The sequence below is a fragment of the Acomys minous genome, assembly GCF_964271855.1.
Source record: "Acomys minous genome assembly, chromosome: 2".
In the NCBI taxonomy this organism is placed as follows: domain Eukaryota; kingdom Metazoa; phylum Chordata; class Mammalia; order Rodentia; family Muridae; genus Acomys; species Acomys minous.
In genome coordinates, this window is record NC_140484.1 from 89,287,641 (window position 1) to 89,302,568 (window position 14,928).

Genomic DNA, 14,928 nt, shown 5'->3' on the forward strand with positions numbered 1-14,928 from the left:
TGTTTCCAGCCAGAGGCAAGATGCTTTAAACAGGCAGGAAAGGAAAACAGGGAGGGAAGGGTCAGCGTCCCCAGAGGAGTACCATGGTGCTGGTTCCATCCTGGGACGGGTACAATTTAACTTCTGTGCTGGGGGAACCAAGTCACTTGACTTCAGTGACTAAGTCTATTGTCCCACTTACACCTCAGGTTCTGGTGGGCACTGCTGAGTGAATACCATTCCCTATAGTACTGGTGTATGTTCTTCAAAGACAGTGGACAGTGTCACTGTTAAGACTTCCAGAGCAGACTGGGATCTTGCCTTGTGAGCTGCAAGGGGACAGAGTGGGATGCATGCCTGCCTGTAATCCTAGCATTAAGGAGGCTGAGGTAGGAGGATTGTGGTTCAAGGTCAGCCTGGACTACATAGTAAAACCCTGGACTACATAGTCAAAAACAGATGTTTTTCTTCCCTCATGGCTGGACTTGGAGGAGCCTGAATGTGTTTCCATCATAACAGTCTTGGGCTCTGAGAAGTGAAGCAGCCTTTAGGGGTACCCATAAGAATACCCTGAGCTTTATGGGCTCTGAAGGCAGCCAGACTCAGTGGCCAATTTTTAAATTACTCTCTACCATTTCTGCACATCAAACAATCTGGAGAAAATGAGTCCACACTCAGATCTCAAAGAACAAAGTGGAGTGATGTTGGAAGGCTCTATCTTCATGTCTGGGAGAGAGAAATAGTACACCTTTTGTTCTATGATGAGATGTCAGTGTCACAGAAGGTTCTGGCAGCTCACCCTCCAGACTGTCATCGCTGTCGCTGTCAACATCTGGGCATCACTCTGACTCAGCAGGTTCCTTCCACAGAGGAAAATGCACTGGAGAGAAGTTTATGCAAGGAAAGTTGCACTGGCCTGGGCAAAGCCACGCTGTACATTAATTTGTTCAGCAGGTGCTTAAGAAGATGGTGATAAATTAGTGAGCAGTCTGCTAGCCAAGGGAGTCAGTAGGTTTCCAGTGATGTTCTGGAATGTCAAGGAACTTCAGAAGGTAACATTTGATGGGTCAGGGAGGACTGGAGGGAGATCGTCTTCTGCACGTGCCAGTACCCGTACACTCATAAACTCAGCGGCTGTGGCTGTCTCCACGAGATCAAGCCAGGCAACACTCTAACATGGAGGGGCTGGGGATTCCTGAGACCACACTCCTAGCTGAGGAACTATGGACAGTCTATGCTGCCGGAAGAGGGAGTTTTCTTTAAGGACGTGGCCTCTAATTGGTTGGCCACATTCCAGTGATTGTCCCCACACCCAGAGCACATGGACTCTAGAAACTGGAATCTATGTTATTTACTAAAAAAAAAAAAATAACAAAGGCGACGGATGGGGACATTGGGGTGGATGGATCTGAGAGGAGTTAAAGGGTAGAGTGTATGAAAGTCTCAATTGATAGTAAATACTGAAAAAATAAGTGGCGACGCGAGCCATGTCCTGCTGGTGGAGGGGAAAAGGAGAAGCTGCCCACAGAAGAGCTTCAGTGATAAGCAGTACACAGGCTTGGGGAACGTTCATGGTGGGGAGTTGAGCTGAGCTAATGTCAGGCTTCATGCAGGTCTAGCTGGCCATGTCTTCAAACATGCTTCATGCATAGTCCAGCCTCGGGCTGCGGCATGGTGGCATTACCTACCCAGAATTACTGCTGCCCCCCTGACTGAGGGAATTCCATGGTTGGACACTAGGAATATTACAGAGGAAGCAGCCACTCCTAGTAGGGGGTAGGGCTTGGCCTCTTTCAACATCAACAGTGCACACCCATCTGTCAACCTAACAGGTTAATGGGGCTCCCTTGTCGTCCCTGAGTCTCTTAACCTAGCCTGCAGCGGCCACCTCGGCCGCCAGATGGCGCTGCGGCAGGTCGCGCTCAACCTTGCAAGCACTGGCTGCCTCTGCTGCGCATGCGTCCGTGCCGCAGCGGGCGGGGTAGTGTTGCGGGGTTTCTCGCCCCGCCCGCTAGGCCCACGTGACCCGGAAGTGCTCTCCCGCCGGCTGACGACCGGCGGCGTGTAGGTGGCTTCGGGTCTGCGGCGCGCCCGCGCTCGCTCCCAGCTCCGGTGCCGCGCTGTACGGGCGCGCGCTTGGTCGGCGGCCATGTGTTCGCTGGCGGCGGGGAACGGTGGTGGGTTCCCTCGCGTGGGCGGCGGGGCATGGGCAAGGGTGGGCGGGCGCGGGTCCTGGTGCTCACAGTGTGCCCCGCAGGCCACGGCGCCGAGCTGGGGCCGGAGCCCCTGGAGCTGTCCGACAGTGGAGACGACGCCGGCTGGGAGGATGAGGACTCCGAGCCCGTGCACGGCCGGCAGCATACACCCTGCCTGTTCTGTGACAGGTTCGTGCCCGCGTGGGAAGCGCGCCGCGGCGCGAGCGAGCACGTGGCGGGCTGGAGGCCCTGGTCCCCCACGTGATGGCTGATTGACAGGGGCTACTCACGTGGTCCGGGGGGGAGGGCGGAGCCGGGAGCCGTCAACCCTCCCCCCCCCCCCCCCAACCCCTCCACCCCACACACATACACACAGATAGGTACTAAACCAGACCTGGCAATACTGGAGGCTGAGGCAGGAGAGTGGCCACAAATCTCAGACCAGTGTGAGTTACCCAGCTGGACCTTTTCTCAAACAAACAAAAGCCTGAGTCCTAAGTAAGGGATGGAGCCCTCTGTTCCCATGAAAACATTGTCTGGGTGGTTTTAATCCTGTTACTCTGGTAACAGATTTTGGGAGGCCATAGTCTGGAACAGCGCTTCCCTTTCGACCATCCTATCGTTATGACCGTGCCTTCTCATGTACCATTCCGTTGAGCCATTTAAACAGTCCTAACTCACCTCTAAGACTGAGGGAGGAGTTGATGCCCTTTGTACGTAAGGGGCTACAGAACCACCAGTTTGTTCAAGGTCACGAAGCTGCCTTTTATATTCCCAGAACATACCTTCTTTTCACTTAAAGCCCTGCGACTTCTTTTCAAGAAAGTGACTTTGGATATGTGGGCTTGAAAAGGGGGTGATTGACATTGACCAGCTCTGCTGAGCCCCCAGGATCGATGCGTGGTGCTGACTGGTGGCATATTCACGTTCTTAGGTGGCACCTCATTGCAGAGGAGAAGAATGGCTGCGCACACATATTTATTGAGCGTCGTGGTGCAGTGCCCTGTGATAGGCTGCGAGGCATACAGAAGAGGAGGGCAGAGTCTGTGCTGTACATTCTTTTCGTGTCCTTCAGTGTTTAGAGGTTACACACACAAAAAAGTGTTATTCTTCACATTGTAATGCAGGTGCTGTGGGACAACCAAGGTCACTTGAATTCTGGCACTTGGGGAACGTGCCAGCTGTATCGCTGTGTGCTTTGTGTCTAAAAGCATTATGCGCCGCGCCAGTTCTCAGGGAGGAGAGAGACGCTCAAGGAGGGAACTTTTGTGACTTGAGAGAAATAAAATATATCAGAGAGAGCTTTGTTACCCAGAAATGTTTGGGTACATTCAGGGTGTTGGGCATTTTGACCTCTATGGAGACTGTGTCACGAGGCTATTGTTTGTCTCTTCAGGTTGTTCGCATCTGCCGAGGAAACGTTCTCACACTGTAAGTTGGAGCATCAATTTAATATTGATAGTATGGTCCATAAACATGGTGAGTATCTCTTAAAGACAGTTTTGCTTGTTAAGTTTAGGTTCAAATTTTATAATTTCCCAGACCCTTCCTTTTTCTTTGCCTGTGTTTTCCCCAAAGTTGATGTCAGGTGTCTTCCATATTCGTGCTCCACTTCATGTATTGAGTGAGGCAGGGTCTCTTGCCTGACACCCCCTACCCCCACCCCCAGCTCACTGACTCAGCTGGTCTAGCCAGCTTGCTTTCTGCCTCCCAAGCATTGACATTACGAGGCCATCACCTCTGCCTGGCGCTTTAAGTAGCAGTGGCGCCTAGGACTCGAAACCACACCCCCCATGCCTGTCACCTGCGTGCTCTTGTCCATTTTGCCATACAAGTCTGACAGCCTGAGTTTGCCTCCCAGAACTCACACAAAGGCAGAAGACGGCAGCCAGTCTGCAGAGTTGTTCTTTGACCTGCACATGTGCACTGTAACACATGCCCTCACACACACATCACACACCACTCCACATGCATATTATACCCCCAACATATGGTAATAGATACAATTCCTTTTTAATGAAACGGTAAAAAAAAAAAAGCACTTTAAAACTTGTTACCTATGTCTAGTTCTCAGATAAAGTATTTAAAAGCATCACAATTATAGTTTCTAATTTTGTTTTGTTTTGTTTTGTTTTTTGAGACAGGGTTTCTCTGTGTAGCCTTGGCTATCCCGGACTTGCTTTGTAGACCAGGCTGGCCTTGAACTCACAGCAGTCTACCTGCTTCTGTCTCACAAGTACTGGGGTTATAGGTGTGTACCACCACACCTGGTTCAGTTTCTAATTCTTAATACAAAATTCCAAAAAAAAAAGGTAATACTTTAGAGGTCAGAAATACCACATTGGAGGAGCTTTTACAGATAAATTAAAACAAATACATTTTATTTAAATCAGTGAATTATCTTTTCTTCTCCTACTTAGGACTTGAATTTTATGGATACATTAAACTAATCAATTTTATTAGACTTAAGGTAAGTTGGAAACCTAATAATTTTATGTGGAAATTTATGAAGTTCATTGAGACTGCCATTGTGCCGATTATTTAATAAACTATGAGCTGTTGTTTCAAATTTGGCCTTTTTCATATTGTGGGGATTGTGGACATGAGGAAAGAGAGCTACGTGAAGCCCCGGGTAGGTAGAGGAGTCCCCTACTTACTCCTGACATAGTTAACTGAGTTTAATTAGTGCTGTGCAAAAAGCAATGATCAGATCAAAGGAAAACTGTCCGTGTCTCTATAGAGTCTGATAATTTCTGCTCTGACTCCAAGTACTTTGAATGTGCTCTCGATTTTTTTTTTAAGTCACAGCTTATTCTCTTTTTAAAATTTCTATTTTATTTTATGTGTATTAATGTTTTGCCTGCATTCCTGGTGCCTTTGGGAGCCAGAGGGGGACGTTGGTTGTCTGGACCTTGGGTTGCAGATGGTTGTGAGCCACCATGTGGGTGCTGGGAATTGAACCCAGCTCTTCTGTAAGAACAGCTAGTGCTCTTAACCACTCACCCACCTCTCCATCTCACATTGTTTAGTCTTTTTTTCCCAAACATTTTGTTTTTGTCCTGTTTAAATGAATGTTTCCCGCATCAGACAATGTAAGAAGGCACCATTCAAAATGGTGGGTAAGCAGAGGCTCACCAATTTTGAGCAGACTTGAAGGTTTTTTTTGTTGTTTAAGTTCCCATGCCTTTTTAGGGAACTCTGTCGTTGCATACCGTGAATACAGTGTGCTTTATCTTCGTGCCTAGAATCCTACGGCTGAATATATGAATTCCATATACAACCCTGTGCCCTGGGAGAAAGATGAGTACCTGAAGCCAGTGTTGGAAGACGACCTGCTGCTTCAGTTTGGTAAGGTGAACCTTTTCTATCTCCTTTAGCCCGGGGCCATTTGTCACACCAAAGTGCTCTGTGAAATGGTCCTTAGTCGTCCCCCTCCAAGCAGTGATTTTGCTTTCTGTTGTTACCTGGGCGGTAAAACAGTGAATGACTCTGAAAATAACCAGTTTGTAAGTTTTAAGTTGACTGGTGTTCTGGGAGGCCTGATGAAGCTAGCCTGTGTCTTCCTGGCATGTGCTCTTTTTTTCCAGTGTGTCTGTACCGTGGATGCTACCCACCCTCTTGTTACAGTTGTAGGATTGGCTATCGCAGTACCACAGTGCTCAGGCCCACGTAACCCTTTCAGGAACCTATATTCATATACTTTGTCCTATAGCATTGTGCAGATATGTGTTGTTAATTGTTGTTAGTTTCTCTCTGTATCTAATCTATTGATTAGGCTTCATGATGCATATGCAGTATAGTAAGGAAAACACGGTTCCTAGAGGGTTCAGTTTCAGGCCCCCACTGTAGATCCACCCTTCATGGATAAGGGTTTCATCTCTGGAGACCTCAGCAGGCTGTCAGCTTTCACAGAAAGGATTCTGGGTTTGACCCCCGCAGTGCTCCCAGCCTCAACAGGGCTGCATTCTTACCGCCCTCTCGTGCCTGACAAACGTACACAGAGTAGTTTATTACAGCATTGCAGCTTATTTCAAAATATGGGAAGAAGGCCCCTCAGAAGAGAGTGGCTGAGTAAGTTGTGGGCAGCCACACTTGGCGCAGTATAGAGCAGGCATCCCTGGGAGCTCTGCAGAGTGATGGCCAGAACCCAGTGCTTCCCACTCTCCAATGGCTGCTGCTGACCGCTTCTCTTTCCCTTCCAGCTTATAAGATGCACGTCACTGAACAGTGGTGCATATTGATGTTAAATTATTACTGATTTTTGTTATAGCAGAAATTACACCAAGCTTGCCAAATAGCTTGAATTTGGAAACAAAATACAAAGTAGGGATTTGTATCAGTTTTGTGGTTGCTGTGACCAGATACCCAAAAGATGCAATTGAAAGGGGAAAAGGCTTATTGTGGCTGACCACTTGAGAGGATCTCATTCCCCACCGGCAGGGAAGGCATTGTATAAGCATCTGGTCACACTGGGGCTCCACCAGAAAGTCCATAGTGGATAGGAGGTGCGGCTTAGGGTGGGGTTGGAGAGGTGGCACAGAGCTCAAGAACTGGGTTTCCAGCACCCACATGGCCACTCACAACCAATTGTAACTCCAGGTCCAAGGGATAAGATGCCCTCTTTTGGCCTTTGCGGTAACTGCCCACATGTACAGCCTAGCTGACATACACAAGTACAAATAAAGAAAATAAACCTTATTGTCCTCTCCGTAGCCCGCTTTCTGTAATAGGTTCTACCTCCTAAGGGTTCTGCAGCCTTCTGAGCAGTGCAGCAGTTAGGGAGGAGTGTTCAACACTCAAGATGACTGCTCTCTGTGTGAATGGAGGTCAGTGACGCTGCACTGTGAGTTTCCGGTTCAGCTTGGGCTCTGGTCTCCCGGAGAGCAGTGTGTACCAATTAGCCTTTGGGTCCCAATCCTGAAGAAGTGTCCTCACAAGTATCACAACAGAACCTGAGTGGGAGCCAGGCTCTGTCCCCAGTGATGCACAGAGGAGGGCACAGTGTAGGCAGTGTCTGCTGCTTTAGACAGATCTGAAAGGTAATGAAATCTCCTGATTATTCTGGCATTTTGTAAGCCTCACTGGCTCCATCTCTGTTTGCAGGGTTAGTTCTACACTAGAAATTAATGACAAAATTAAGATTACATGGAGTTTTTTTTTTTCTTAAGCTAAGATTTTTGGCTACATCGTAGTATCAGTAATAAAATATTAGTGGCTTGCCTGGGGTGAGTTGCCTTCGGATATATAGAAGTCCTTATCTGTACTCCATCCTTAAGAAATGGCTTGTCTGCCTTATGATAAAGGTGTGATTGTGTGTAACCTTCAGGTGTTCAGGGTTGTGACCCTGTGAAAGTAGACACTGAGAAACGGCTGTTGTATTCAAGCAGATTAGCATCTAGCATTTTACCCACTATTTTTATGTGTGCTGAGAACACTTAAGCTCTGCTGTGTTAGCACATTTCACTAAGGCATTGACTGTAGTCACGTGGGTGAGGTGTTCTGAACATATTTGTCTGAAGTGAAAGCCTGCAGCCCTAGCCTAGGCAGCATAATTCTCTCTGCCTCTGTAAAGTCTGTTTTGTTGTTGTTGTTGTTTCTTTGTTTTTCCCACATAACATTTATAATCATTGTCTGGGTGTTTCACATCATGTACCCCAGTTACAAGACCTTTCCAGTCCTCCCATGTGTACTCCCTACTTGTGACCTCCCCTCCCAAAAGAAGTAAAAAAAAAAAAAAACCAACCCCCCCCCAAAAAAAAACCAACAACAAAAGCCTCAAGTCCACTTTGTGTTCTCTATGTACTCTCTGGAGCATAGTCAAACTCTCGGTGGCCTTTCCCTTAAATTGAGCCAAGCCCTTCCCTCCCACACCTCCACCAGAAGCCCTCAGGTGTGGAGAGCTGCTCTTCAGCATCCCCAGCTCACCTTTTAAGGCTTCTTTGGTAGCTTTCTTTTTCTTTGTCGTTTTTTAATGGGGTTTGGGGGTTAGGGGGTGTTAGGGGGTTAGCCTTCCTTCCTCACAGCTGTGCGTCTGCAGTCAGCCAGTATTACAGCACAAGTAGCCCTGCTCCTCCTAGTCCATGGGAGCACTAATCTGAGCCTCCACACGGTTTCTATCACCGTGGCCTCAGGTGATAGACCACTCACATCAATGTAGTCCCCAGTGGCAGCACGGCTTATAGACATCGATGTGGCTTCAGGCTGCAGCACAGACCCGGGACATCCTCATGGCCTTCGGTAGTAACAGAGGTCATGGACATCAACACAGATCCCAGCTGCAGTAAAACCACAGACCCAGATTTGTCCCTCAGTGGCAGCACGGACCTGGACATCACCATGCCCTCAGGTGGCAGGGCAGGCCACTCACATCAGTGTGGCTCCTCCCCCGCCATGGCAGCATGGTCAACAGATGTGGTGGCTTCAGGCTGCAGCACAGACCGAGAACATCTGCATGGCCCTTGGTGGTAACATGTGCCACAGACATCATCATGGCCCCACCAGGGTTCAGCTGTGCAGTTGAGGGCCTGGCTGGCTCACTTGGCTGCTGCCTCTTCTGCCTTGCAGCCACCCCCGTAAGGTCTATTAGTGAGATTTGCCTTTGCCCTTTAGTGTTGGCAATGTTTTCCTTCACACACTGCCCTCCAGACTCACTTTTGTTGTGCACAGCAGGACTACCCATGAGTGTTTGCACATGCTACTTGCCATTCTGGGGCCAAGGAAACAGGTTGAGAGGTACTTTGTTAGGGTCAATGAGCCTGTGCTGGTAAGGCAGGCATTGAGTTTTCACTGCTCCAATAGATAACTGTATGACTTTGAATTGATCACACAGCTTTTTTGAAATTTGTTTCCCCTGTGTCTGAAATAGGAATAACTATTTGCATCTCAGGTTGTTTTGAGAGCGAGATATGATATAAATGTATGCACAGTTGAACGCTTAATGGTAAACACTAGAGTTTCCTTCTCATGTTTGGTTCAGTGTATTCGTGTGTGCGCATGTTCAGTTTAGCCAGCTAATGAAAAGCAGACTATCATACACCATGAGATCAAATCGAAGGACTTGGACAGCAAGTATGTGAAAAGTGCTTTTAGTAATTTTTCTCACTTGACCATGGTAGACACATAGGCCTGTTTATTTCCAACCTGTTTGTCCCCATTGTGCTGCTGTGAGGTGGCCTAATAATGGAGGCTGTTTACCCTTTAGATGTAGAAGATCTTTCCGAGCCGGTGTCTACTCCTTTCTCATACCCCAATGGCCTCAGCGATAACACATCTGTTGTTGAGAAGTTGAGGCACATGGAGGCACGGGCACTGTCCGCCGAGGCTGCCCTGGCCCGAGCGCGGGAGGATCTTCAGAAGATGAGGTAAGTACTTGTCCAACCAGACCCTGCTTGGGTGGCTCTTTTAGCGTAGTTACTGGCAAGGACACTTGGGACACTAGGCACTCAGTGTAGGTCCTTTAGGAATGTCACAGGCACGCCGTGTTTCAGGGTGTACTGTGTGTAGCATTGCATTTTTACGTGCTTGGAGATAGTTTGCCATTGTTTTCCACATGTTCCTGTTCTCATGTCCTCTTGAGTATCTCTGCTTTTAATATTAACAGCCTTTCAGTTCTCTTGTTTCTACATGGTTTATCCACTTTACTTGTCCTAGTTTGTCATACATGGAAGGATTATTATTATTATTATTATTATTATTATTATTATTATTTTTTTTTTTTTTTTTTTTTTTTAGGTTTTGGGAAAAATACAGTGTCGAAATGTTTTTTAAAAATCCAAACTGTGACAGTAGTGTAGAATTTACCCAAAGAACCAGACAGACAGGGGCAGTTTTTTCCCACTGAGTTAGCATTCTCCAGGAGCCCTTTATATCCTGGGCAGCTTGTTGGTTAGATGTCAGTGTGGAGGTGGGCACAGACCTTCACACGCGCACGTAAGCTGTGTGACAGTACCTGCATTCCTGTCTGACGGCCAGAAAGTCTGGTGCCAGGGAGAGCAAAGTCCAGTCAGGTTCCCAGTTCTTATTTCTGCCTTTGATGCTTGGAAACTTAGTGATCCATCACCAGCTTCATTTTCTGCCCTGTTGCCCTACTCCCTTCTGTATACCTTGTGGACCACTGCCTGGGTGTGAGAGCCAGAGTGGTAGGGGTGACTAACTCAGGCCTGTTTGAAGAGCATTCAGTGTTCTTAAAATGGACAGTCAATGGGCCTCATGGATTTAGATGATAAAAAGGAGTTTTAGAACTATAGGAAAAATACATTTGAATAAAGGAGCACACCTTTAATCCCAGCACTTGGGAGGCAGAGGCAAGTGGATGGATCACTATGAGTTCAAGGCCAGCCTGGTCTACAAAGAGAGTTAGACAGAGAAACCCTGTCTCAAAAAAAAAAAAATATATATATATATATACATACATATATATATATTTTACTGCTTCACATCCAGCAGGGGGCACTGTCGGGAGCTTCAGGTAGAAAAGGATTTAAGATGCTGGGCACATTGCCCCTCCCTACCCCTCCCCTTCCATTCCCCCTCCCCTTCCTCACCCTCTAGCCTTGCCTTTTCTCATGGTCCAATAAATCTGTCTCAAGGGTGTATTTCAAATTGATTACAGACAATTTGCTCAGGACTTTGTGATGAACGTAGATGTCAGAACCTGCTCCTCCATGACTGCCATTGCAGACCTGCAGGAGGACGAGGATGGCGTCTACTTCAGCTCCTATGGGCATTATGGGATTCATGAAGAAATGCTAAAGGTTGGACAGAGCACATATGCATCAAACCTGCCAAAGGGAAACCCCAACAGAATAGGCTCTTTCCTAATAGTCAAGAGTGGTGTGTATGTGTGTGTATGTATGTATGTATGTGTGTGCGCGCGCGCGCGCGCGCGCGCACGTGTGTGTAACTGCTCCTCAGATGAAAAGATTACAGAGGTGTCAGTCCCTGAAAATCCTGTTTAAGTCCATATTCATCTTCCTTATAAAGCCACTTTTTACTTGAAATTGAACACTGAAAAAAACAGCTGCTTATGTTCTGGTCTTCCCAGAAACATCTGAGTTAAGTAGGAATTAATTGGTGCTTGTTTTTTTAACATGAAAAAGAAACTGTTTTAGTTTTTAAAATAGCAATGCTGACTTGGTTTGGGCAAGTACTTACAAAGTTTAATTTAAAATAGTTTCATAGTATTCATGGTATAACTTATAACCCACAAAATCACTGATAATATAGAAATGTTTCATAATGTAGTCAGACCTGATATTTGTATCTGTTTGGTTTTAATAGTCATAGTGGTATTGTCTATATCAGATAGAGGTTGTTTCTAACTGACCTACTGACTGTACATTTTATCACATATTATAGATTAATAGTAAGAATTTTAATTCAGCAAAACTGACTATGCCTAACAAGCATAAAAAAATAGTAGGTTGTAAAATTTATTAAAATTTTAAATGTTTATCTTTTCTTAAAATCAATCAATAAAAATCCTTTTCTAAATCCTCCCTCCAAAGACTTTCTATTTAAAGAAAGCCCAAGGACTTTAAAGCAATGTTGTGCCATTCCTAATGCTGTCACAGTTGCTGTCACCCACGTGATGATGGCATAGCACTGCAGACCATGAGTATCATCCATGAGGGAGTTTGTGTAGAAGACGTCGGTGTGCTTTGTATTTGTGGTGGAGTGCTTTCTGTAAAGGGGCTCATCTAAGCCCTGGTGATTGTTTGCAAGCTCTGTCAGCTTCGTGCTGCATGCCCTTTTGTGTATTTGCTGTGGATCTTGTGTAGCCTTTTCCAGACAGGTCATGGTCACTGAAAGTGCCTGTGGATTGGAGTGTTTCTACTGCAGTGATCAGGGAAGGCTGGTTTTCGTAAAAGGACCATTGGCCTGTGTGTCAGCAACTAGAGACTGTGGTGTCTGACCAGTGCGAGACTCCAGCTGAAAGGTTCCAGTGTCGCCTTCCCTCTGGAGTCTAGAGACTCACTTAGGCACTGCCATTAGTTGCCTCTGCCTCAGTTTCCCTTCCTGTGGTACACAGGATTGCTCCTGGAGATGTTGACTGAGTTAGGCTGTGTTTCCTGTTTCTACCAAAGCAGCTCTCAGCACAAATAAACTGTTCAGCGGTCTCCTGCGATGGAAAGCCTACCTAAATCTGACCAGTAATTTGAGATTGGGAAATCCTGAGTATAAGGCATTTTATTTTATTTTTTATTAAATGTATTTTTAAAAATTTATTCACTTTACATCCCGATCGTAGCCCCTTCCCTCATCTCCTCCCTGTCCAGGTCCACCCTTCCTCCCTCCGCCCCCACCCCTAGTCCTCAGAAAGGGGGAGCCCTCTCCTCTACCAGCTGACGCCAGCCTATCAAGTCTCCTCAGGACTGTCTGCAGCTTCATCCTCTGGGCCTGGCAAGGCCTCCCCACCAGCGGGAAGTGATTGAAGAACAGGCAACAGAGTCCATGCCGAGACAGCCTCTGCTCCCCTTCCTAGGGGACCCACATGGAGACTGAGCTGCCTATTGGCTACATCTGCGCAGGGGTCGAGGCCCTCTCTATGCCTAGTCATGGGTTGGTGCATCAGTCTCCTCAGGTGCCCCTGGGCCTAGATTTCTTGTTGATTTTTGTGGAGCTCCTGTCCCCTACCGGTCCTTCTGTTCCTTCCCTCTTCCATAAGACTCCTTGCACTCTGCCCAAAGTTTGGTTATGAGTCTCAGCATCTGCTTTGATCTCCTGTTGGGTGAAGTCTTTCAGAGGACCTCTATGGTAGGCCCAGCCTGTTCCTTCTCGTCCACTGTTTCTGGTGTATGTTCTAGTTTCCTTCTGAATGAGAATTAAGCTTCCTCCCTAGGGCCTTCCTTATTACGTAGCTTCTTTAGGTCTGTGTACTGTAGTGTGGTTATCCTGTTTTATGTGGCGAATACCCACTTGTAAATGAGTATATACCATGTTTGTCCTTTTGGGTCTGGGTTGCCTCACTCAGGATGATCTTTTCCAGATCCATCCATTTGTTTTTAGTAGCTGAGTAGTATTCCATAGTGTAAGTGTACCCTAGTTTCTTTATTTGTTCTTCAGTTGAGAGACATCTGGTTTGTTTCCAGATTCTGGCTATTATGAATAAAGCTGCTATGAACATAGTTGAGCAGATGTCCTTGTTGTATGGTGGAACATCTTTCGGGTATATGCCCAGAGTGGTATAGCTGGGTCTTGAGGTAGAGCCAATTTTCTGAGAAAGTGCCAGATTCATTTTCAAAGTGGTTGTACAAGCTTGCACTCCCACCAGCCATAGAAGAGTGTTCCCTTTCTCCACATCCTCACCAGCATAAGCTGTCACTTGAGTTTTTGATCTTAGCCATTCTGATGGGTGTATAATAGAATCTCAGAGTCATTTTGATTTGTATTTCCCTGATGACTAAGGACGCTGAGCATTTCTTTGTTTCTCAACCATTCAATATTCCTCTATTGAGAATGCTCTTCTTAGCTCTGTGCCTATTTTTAATTGGATTATTTGGTTTGTTGGTGTTTAGTTTCTTGAGTTCCTTAAATATTTTGGATATTAGCCCTCTTTTGGATATTGGGTTGGTGAAGATCTTTTCCCAGTCTGTAGGTATCACTTTGTTCTGTTGACAGTGTCCTTTGCTTTTCAGTTTCATGAGGTCCCATTTATTGATTATTGATCCTAGAACATGAGCTGTTGTTATTCTGTTCAGGAAGTTGTCTTCTGTGCCAATGAGTTCAAGGCTCTTCCCCACTTGTTCTTCTAACAGATTTAGTGTGTCTGATTTTATGTTGAGGTCTTTAATCCATTTGGACTTTAGTTTTGTGCAGGGTGATAAATACAGATCTATCTGCATTGTTCTTCATGTAGCCATCCAGTTAAACCAGCACCATTTGTTAAAAATGCTGTCTTTTTTTCCACTGCATAGCTTTGGCTTCTTTGTCAAAAATCAAGTGTGCATAGGTGTGTCGGTTTATTTCTGGGTCTTCAGTTTGCTTCTGCTGATCCACCAGTCTGTGCTATGCCAGTGCCATGCCATTTCGATTATTGTTGTTGTGTAGTACAGCTTGAGATCAGGGATGGAGATACTTCCAGATCTTTTATTGTACAGGATTGTTTTAGCTATTCTGGGATCTTTTCCCCACGGTCTGTGAAGAATTGCATTGGTATTTTGATAGGAATTGCATTGAATCTGTAGATTGCTTTTGGTAACGTGTCCATTTTTACTATGCTAATTCTTCTAATCCATGAGCATGGGAGATCTTTCCGTCACCTGCTGTCTTCTTCAATTTCTTTCTTTAGGGATGAGTTTTGTTTTGTTTTATTTTGTTTTTCATACTTTCACTTGCTTGGTTAGAGTTACACCACGATACTTTATGGTTTATGTGGCTATTGTAAATGGTGTTGTTTCCTTAATTTCTTTCTCAGCCTGTTTGCCTTTTGTAAGGCATCTTATAGACTGATTGGTAGTTTTCTTGCTTAGTTGTAGACATTGTAATTGTAATCTTATTTCTAAGGTGTGGATGAATGTAATTGTCTAAAATTTAAAGACACAGTTGACAAAGGGTGTGAGTTAAATGGACCTTAGCTAGCCCGTGCTACTTTAAAAAAGTAGCCTTTAAAAAAGGGTTGTTGGCTGTAATGCCGATCTGAGCTGTACCCCATCTGCCTGTGTTTGCTGTGGCCGTCGCTGTCTGGTTACCGTGCTATTTAATAGCATGAAGTGTGGGTGCTTATGTTGTCTCCTCGCAGCTGCAGCTGACTGAG

The 14,928-nt window shown here is 46.0% G+C and overlaps 1 protein-coding gene across 2 annotated transcripts in view; it reads left to right on the plus strand.

Moving 5' to 3' along the window:
* Nucleotides 1–2,006: 2,006 nt before the first annotated feature.
* Nucleotides 2,007–14,928, plus strand: part of PRMT3 (protein arginine methyltransferase 3) — an 85,800-nt gene continuing 72,878 nt past the window's right edge. For both annotated transcript variants that reach the window (XM_084771972.1, XM_084771973.1), the window contains exons 1-7: nucleotides 2,007–2,156; nucleotides 2,237–2,363; nucleotides 3,571–3,653; nucleotides 4,595–4,644; nucleotides 5,420–5,522; nucleotides 9,376–9,535; nucleotides 10,786–10,927. In XM_084771972.1, the coding sequence (XP_084628098.1) occupies nucleotides 2,129–2,156; nucleotides 2,237–2,363; nucleotides 3,571–3,653; nucleotides 4,595–4,644; nucleotides 5,420–5,522; nucleotides 9,376–9,535; nucleotides 10,786–10,927 (693 nt within the window). In that variant the 5' untranslated portion in view covers nucleotides 2,007–2,128. The remainder of the gene's footprint in view (nucleotides 2,157–2,236; nucleotides 2,364–3,570; nucleotides 3,654–4,594; nucleotides 4,645–5,419; nucleotides 5,523–9,375; nucleotides 9,536–10,785; nucleotides 10,928–14,928) is intronic.